The 7810-nt window shown below is 46.3% G+C and overlaps 1 protein-coding gene across 2 annotated transcripts in view; it reads right to left on the minus strand.

Annotated features, from left to right (window-relative positions):
* TANC2 (tetratricopeptide repeat, ankyrin repeat and coiled-coil containing 2) overlaps window positions 1–7810 on the minus strand; it is an 84589-nt gene that overhangs the window by 6518 nt on the left and 70261 nt on the right. The window contains exons 11-23 of one of the 2 annotated variants that reach the window (XM_053454003.1): window positions 7410–7641; window positions 6650–6816; window positions 5760–6367; window positions 5365–5473; window positions 5140–5262; window positions 4714–4954; window positions 3968–4149; window positions 2961–3054; window positions 2563–2696; window positions 2351–2474; window positions 1977–2152; window positions 1621–1753; window positions 737–766 (exon numbers count right to left, since the gene is read on the minus strand). In XM_053454003.1, coding sequence (XP_053309978.1) covers window positions 737–766; window positions 1621–1753; window positions 1977–2152; window positions 2351–2474; window positions 2563–2696; window positions 2961–3054; window positions 3968–4149; window positions 4714–4954; window positions 5140–5262; window positions 5365–5473; window positions 5760–6367; window positions 6650–6816; window positions 7410–7641 — 2353 coding nt within the window. The remainder of the gene's footprint in view (window positions 1–736; window positions 767–1620; window positions 1754–1976; window positions 2153–2350; window positions 2475–2562; window positions 2697–2960; window positions 3055–3967; window positions 4150–4713; window positions 4955–5139; window positions 5263–5364; window positions 5474–5759; window positions 6368–6649; window positions 6817–7409; window positions 7642–7810) is intronic. The other variant, XM_053454004.1, reaches the window with a different exon arrangement.

Raw genomic sequence — 7810 nt, forward strand, 5'->3', positions numbered from 1 at the left:
GGCAGCGAGTTTGCAGAGAATTTAAGGGGGAGCTGCTGAGAAGGGATAAATCGTGTTATCTGTTTAAGGCTAAGAGGAGCCGAGCAGCTGGAGGGGCAATTATCTCCTATACACCCAGCACACACATATATGAACACACACATACATGAACATGTCAAACACATACCCATCACGCTCACAGACACACCGATCTACATGTGTTTCATATTCCGTATAGAATGTTACGTTTCTGTCTGTAACCTGTAGGTGGTTAGAGTGTTGGCTGTCTATACCCGTCTGTAATCTGCGCCGTCTATACCCGTCTGTAATCTGCGCCGTCTATACCCGTCTGTAATCTGCGCCGTCTATACCCGTCTGTAATCTTCTCTGGCTCCTGGTGCTATTTGCATTCTGCTCTAATAGCCACCAGGAGGCAGTAGATCTCTGCATTAAAACATCACACGCAGTCTTGGTGCACCTGGGCGTCCCAGCAGCTGGAACTACACCATGCAGAGGCAGATCGGAGCATACGGCCCCTTTCAACACTCAGATATAAGGTAGAAAACCAAGGTGAGTTCTAAAATTATACAGGACCCTCGCAACGCATAAAAGTGGATTAGAGACTGTTACATTAAACTCCACTGTGCTTCAACTGTAATGTGGCTCAATGCGTTAACTACCACTAGACTTGTTTGTGTTTTTCGTGATTGTGTGCGGCATGCAGGGACAAATTGTGATGGACGCCATGGGGTCTAACCTTTTGGACGGCTCGGTAAAGTCTGACAGCCTTAAAGCAGCAACCAAGGTCAAGGGAGAGAAAGGAGGAAGGAGTGCAGAAAAGAAGAGTAGAAAAAAACAAGGCGGTGGGAAACCGAAGAAGAAGATGAGAGAATGGAGACAACGTGTATGGAGAAGGGAAGGATTTTTGGAGGAGTCACAGGCCAAGTTAAGAAAGCCAAGTTAAGGAGGTTGGGCAAGAAAAATTACGGAATTAGGGCAAGAAGGGCAATAATGAAGTCAAAAGTGAACCGTGGAGGGAAAGGTAACAGGTGCAAGGCAGAGGAACATAGGAGAAGTGAGAAGGGACGGTCAGGGAAGGTGGTGAGTGAGGGAGCATGAGGGTAAATAAATGGCGTGATAGAGGAGAAAAAACAAACCATGTAGCAGGAGTGAGAGAGCAGTGAGCACAGAAGCCTTAATGTCGCAGCAGCAGATCTTCATCAGGCAGCAGCGGGGACGGGCAGGGGGTGAGACGCGTTTCGTCAGTGATGGACATTTAACACGCAGCAGCCGGGTTAACAAGGGATCCTGGCACTAAACAGGAGCGTGGCCACGAGGAGGGGGGCAGTAAGACGAGACAGCAGCGGCTGTGGTCTCAGATCATAAACGGGACGGTTACCCCGGTCTCTGGATCCATTGCTAAACACAAAACGGCGCTCTAATGCCACGTATCCCTCTCATGACAGAGCCCCTGACGTATCACAATGTGGACCACAAACCGAAGAAAGCATGCATGCCTGCGTATAGTGACGTTAAACAGAATGGGAAGCGTCACATCCGAAAAACTGTAGCAGCTTTGGAGGGGAAAAGGGGGCAGTAAACTACATTTTGAGCCATTGCCGATCATCCGTCTCCTCATACCTATCTTGGCTCCCTTCTTCAACAGAGCCACCACCACGGAGGTGTTCCTGCAGCCCACGGCTCTATCCAGTGGGCGCATTCCACTGTAATCCACGTGTTCGATCATTGCGCCATGATCTACCAGGAACTGGACCTGGGGCAGACAAGAGAAAGCAGTTTGATCACAGCCTGGACTGTCCTGGCCAAAGCTGCCTTCTGAATAGTAAGGGCCGCAGCTTCTTAAAACACACCCAATAATCCCATGGTGACCCTCAAGGAACCAGGGACCTGCTCCTGACTTCTCATGCTTAGTTATTCTTGCAGAACTTTTGCAGAAGCCATTCCCTGTCTCAGCTGAAACCATGTAAATGACTTACCACCTCTGCATCTCCATAGAAAGCAGCAAGGTCCAGCGGCGTGCGCCCGTTCTTATCTGCGTGGTCAGTGGCGGCACCATTTTCCACCAGAGCACGAACCACGGGGAGATGACCTTTGAGACAAGCCCAGCTCAGAGCAGTCAGACCCTCTTTGTCCATAAGGCCTATGGAAGCACCTGTAAGATGGGAGAGAGGTTAACATTTGGTGTCAACCTTTTCGACATTTAGAAGTCCTTCAACGATTCCCGAGAACCAAAAGAATGACATGCGTGGCTATAGATAACTTTTAGCGATATTGAATGTGTTAAGACAAAAGCATAGATTTGACACAGACTTGAGATACAAAGTTGCTCCATTGAAGTCTAACCACCAACCTTGTGCAAGTAGAAATTCAACAGTAGCGATGTGCCCCTCTGACGCGGCTGTCATTAGCGGAGTGCGGCCCTGTTTATCTGCCATGTTGACATCTGCCCCGTGGTTCAGAAGAAGGTCCACGATCTAAGACAGGAACAGAGTGATGCGTCTATCCTCGTCTCCCACCTCATAATTGTCAGAAAGTATCAGCTCCATCCCTTTTAGCCATTACCTGCCAGTGCCCCTGTCTGACGGCACTGAATATTGGGACCACTCCTCGGCGGTTTGGTTGGGACACGGCTGCCTCTTGCTCCAGAAGAAGACGGCAAACGTCTAGCTTCCCTCTCCCTGCTGCGGCTGTCAGAGCTGAATCGGCAACAAAAAAGGGTTTAAGGCGAGAACATGAAGCATCAAAAGGTGAGTGAGACGAGGGTTATCTGGTGTGTACTGGGTTTGGGCAACAAAGTGGGCAGGACATAAAGAAATAAAACTGGTGGCCAAAGGGGCAATTAATTTATTCGACACCGTAAATGCCTTTGAGGAAAGTCCAAAACTATTTCCATAGTCCTGAGACCTCTAATGCTGTTATATACGAAAGCGGTCTCGGCCCACCTTGGAGAGGTCACTAACCTGTCTCTCCCCAGAGGCCATCAAAGCTGTTTATCTGAGCTCTCTGCTCTTCCTCTTCGTCCTTCTCAGGTAGATCGAGCAGGTAAGACACAATCTGAAAGAGAATCAAACCCAGGAACAGAAGGTCATTTGGGTAAAAACTCTGCTTCTCCTACCAGAAGCCTTAAAAACACATCAAATCCTAAAACTTGCGTTGAGGGTTTGATGACACCAGAGACATAGTGAAGGTGCTTTAATCAAATAATTTTTAGGCCTAATACATTAGAAACATTACTCGTTTTACAACTGGAAGCCCGGATCCTGCCCAGGAATAACTCTTTATTCATATAAAATATTGCCCAATCCATATGTTCATCACAACCGTTGCCCTATTGCCATTGCAACAAATCTTCTTTGTTGAAGATTCTTAACACCACATATTACTTAGATAACGTTTCTCTTTCCTTTTCCCATGAGTGAAGATGGGGGTACGGTGAGTTTTGTATGTAAACAGTCTACGTTTAGAAGTTCTGCTCTGATAAGAGGAGGACTCTTTTTAATAAATAAATGTATCCTTGCGTCTTGTATTGTAAATCGCTGGTCAAAGTTCTTGAAAGACCAAGCCATCGAGAAGAAGATTCTAATGGTTATTAATGGTTTCCATCAAACTTTGATTTTCTCCCTACAAGCTGAGGAAGATAATATGAAGTATTCATCGAGGAAGGAATCACCAGCCTTATTGTCGGGCACAGCGTTTGGTGAGAAGACGCCTGGGGCCCTGGCATGTGAAAACTCGACCAGCAGAAATAATAATATCTCATCTCCCACCAGCCGCAGGTGGCAAGATAAGTCTTGCTCAGACTTGATAACTATCTTAGTGCCTGGAATACAATGGTGGTACAAACAGACCAGCAGGGCCTTCTTCAGGCTTCTGGTTAACTCATTCCACCATTGTGGCTCAGGAAGGTCAACAAACTTTAAATACTGAAGACGGCTTTAAAAACATTAAGGGACGGGGCTCTCCTAACCTCGGAATAGCCCATGCTGGCGGCCGCGATCAGGGCTTGCTGGATAGCTTGGCTTTTCTTCAGAACGCCCGGCTGCTGTCCGGCAATGGTCCAGTCACACTGGATGAGGTATTTGACGACTTCCAGGTGACCTCGCAGGGCAGCATGGACCAAAGCACACTGGCCGTTCTTATCTAGCAGGTCTACCTGTTGGTCCGGAGAAGGAGAGAGAAGGAACGGGAGAGAGGTTAGCAAAGAAAAATGAAATGCTACCAAAAAATAAGAAGATGTAGTCAAGAAAAATAGCATAGAGTGTAAAAGAGATGCAGTTAATAGACTTTAAATAACACTCATGTTAATTCTTTTGGCCTGCTGAGTGAACTCCTTTTTTGAAGGATTGGGCAGGTTCCCAGACACTCTGACATACAGGGGCGAGAAGACAGCTTCGCTGTTGTGAGCAGCCTTCTCTTCAGAGACCCGAGAGCGATCCCGTCTATCTGGTATTGTTTAGGTTAACAAGGCGTTATACAGTTACATAAGTATCAGAATGATCTATCAGTAGAATAGGTGTCTAGAACAATCTAAAATAGAATACTGGTATGTAGGGGTCTGAACAATCAATGTCTGCTTTCTTTAGTCCCCAAAAATAATTTCTATTGACCTGTGACATCAGATTCGCACTATTTGGCCCTTCAGACTTGAAGGCGAATGATGACAAGGATCTCATGGTGGGGAGCACATTGTGGACGGGGCTGGATTCTCCTAACCTACCTTGGCACGTCTTTTGCAGAGAAGCATGACAATGGTGAGGTGACCAGATGCAGCTGCGTATGCCAGCGGGGTAAGACCACTCTCTGAACTGGCGTCCACGTTGGCAGAGAACTCTAGTAGGAGGGCCACCATCTCGGTGTACCCCAGGTGCGCCTGGACGCACAGGATGGGGGCGTTGTTCAGTACCTCGGTGCGATAATTCACATTGGCTCCACCCATGATCAGCAGCCGGCTCACCTGATGAAGCAACAGAACAGCAATCAATAGGGCGACATGTTCTGGGCGCCAGCAGAGGACACTTCTACAAGGCAATATACGATGGGTTTGTGATCCGTCAAAGTAGGAAAGGATCATCTAGGGAGCTATATGGGAGATCTCCAGGAGAATCAGCAAAGAGTGCATCTTTCAGGAACTTGGCTCACCTTGATGTTGGGCGTGTAGAGATTTCTAAGAGACGCCAACGCCATGGAAAGACCATCAGTGCTGTAGGAAATCCACAGGGCTTGTAAGATGGATGAGGAGACACCGACCTTTTTACTCAGACCCTGCTCAATACAAGAGAAAGTGATATTTGAGAAAGATAGAAAGACATAAGCTCTCTGTGCCATACATTTCCCTGGGAACATTCATGAATGCTCTCTTGTTACCTTGAAGATATGAGCTTTGAGTATATGGTGTCCCAGCTCAATGGTTTGCTGCCGATTCAACTTTCCTTCCTGACGAGCGAACCAGAACGCAAGGAGAATGTGTCCGTTCCTGAGGAATACACATGGTTAGTACATATATATAAATATATATATATATATATATATATATATATATACACACATATATATATACAGCATGTTCATCTGTAGAAAAAAATCTCCAGTGGGAGTGAGGCAGGTTGGCGCTCATGTGGTCACAGTGGATATATCTTGAATAGTTTGGTGCTCATGTGGCGATACAATGCAGCACCATGAAAATATACCTCGTCATAAATTTATGGTCACAGTGTATGGCCACAGGTCAATGTGGTAGGGCAACCTAGAACACATCTCACCTTGGGTCACATAAGAACTTGGTCTTCTCTCCATCCTCCCTCCAGATCAGCCACTCCCGGAAGGATGGGTGCACAAACATGCGAGTCAGGTCCCTCCTCTTGATCAAGAACATGGAAAGGTTTTCCATACGTTGCTGGAAGTCCTCCCATTCCAGACCTCCATCCACGCTGCCTGCATTGATCGCCTGGAAGATGTGTTCATCCGTCAACGGGTGGAGAGAGGCCACTGCTACATTAAGAAGAGGCAGGGCCCTCTCAAAAGAGGATTGAGTTGGGAACCTCATGTTGCACTGAAGGAGGTAAACTTCAGACAGTGACACAGGGACAACCTTGTAGCTCGAGCTCTTGAGAACTAAATAGCCCTTCTCTATTAGGTCAAATGTCAGCTTCAGGTACAGGTAGGAGCCCTGACTCAACGTCTTTAGGTGCGAACTTAGCTTTCCAAAGGTGGTGTTGTCCATTTTGCCATTGAGAGAAATATTGTTCTGAATCTCTGAGCTACTGTGGATTCGTTGTAGAATATAAGCCTGAAGGTCCTGGTCTATGGCCTCATTTTCTTCTAACCGATCAAGGAAAATACGGTGGAATGGAAGCAGCTTGGTGATTTCCTGTCCAGAGAGAGAGGGAAAGAGAATGAGAACTGGCACAATGCAGAAGAAAGGAGGTGGAAGGTTTGAGTGGAGGAAAGTTGAAAAGACAAAGGGAGAAAATGGTCCAAAGACAACAGGAAAACAGGACTTCAGGAGGGATAAGCGAAAGGAAATCAAACGTGATACGGTGTATGGATCAAACAGACCAGGTGCACTGGGGAAAACATATTGAAGAGAAGATGAGAGAGGGAAATATAGCGAGATAAAGGCTGAAATTCTCAACAATCCCTGGTTCCTCACCTGCAGGGTGGTCCTCACAGTCACGATGAGTTTTAGCCAGTGGGGGAATTTTCCTATCATCTTGTTCAGGAAGGAAACAATTGTATCTCCATAATCTGGCTTGTGGAATTCTGCCTCGTTAAGACCATCTATTAAAATAATATAATCTTCATCCGGGATCTTTCTTTCTGTTAGGGGAAAAAAAAGGAGAACCGTGGATATTGTGTGAGCTTTATTCATTTAAAGTGTTCAATATTTTAGAAGTCCAATGTTCTACAGATTATACATTATTTCCGTTATAGAATGTTAAGAACCCCCAAAATGATAAATGAGCCCAAATTATTTCACAGTAAAGTCTGACGCCCCTTTCCATGAGACAGACTGGCATTGAGAATTGCTGTTTCTTGTCAACAACCCCCCCCCCCCAGCCCTTCTTTACTTAAAGAGATTTTTAATTTGATTTTTATGAAGTGTGTCAATCTCCTCTGCCGGGAAGATTACAGTTTCATATGAAACCCTCTGCAGACCATAAACATCCTGATTTCATTAACTTCCATATCTTAATGTCGCCATCAAGAACAGAGCTATGACATTCAACCACCACCTCAAGGTCATTGACATTGATATTAAGAATTGGGACTAAACCGGATCACTTGGCGTGCAATCCGAAGACATAATGTTCATTTCTTTTTAATTTGAGATCACCCAAAATAATCATAAATAAATAAGGAGAATTTTTAGAGGGACAAAAGGGGGAAGGAGGGATTCTGAGGGATCTAACCTTTGTATAAGTTTTCTAAAGGCTCAAGAACACCTCTTCGGAAGGATGCAGCCGGGTCCTGAACACAGGAACGTAAACTCAGCAGGCTCTGTAGGTGAGGCTCGCGCAAGAGCTGTTCTCTGTAAGCCACGAGTTGGGGGGCACGGCATAGCAGGGCAGCCACGTTGTGGACGAATTCGGGTACCAGACAGGTGTAGGCGTTGTCAGCCTGGCAGTAGTGATACGCCACTACCTACGGAAAGGAGGACAACGGAGGTTAGAGGGGAATCTCAGTATGTTCCCAAACACACACAGAAGTCACGTCATCACACTTTGGCTCTGACTTTAGCCCCTGTTAGACATATCAGGACCTTCTTCCTCTACTGTAGGCATTAACTGTCACCGGTGGCCTCTTCTATCCA

This window comes from Spea bombifrons, chromosome 13 (assembly GCF_027358695.1).
Source record: "Spea bombifrons isolate aSpeBom1 chromosome 13, aSpeBom1.2.pri, whole genome shotgun sequence".
NCBI lineage: Eukaryota > Metazoa > Chordata > Amphibia > Anura > Pelobatidae > Spea > Spea bombifrons.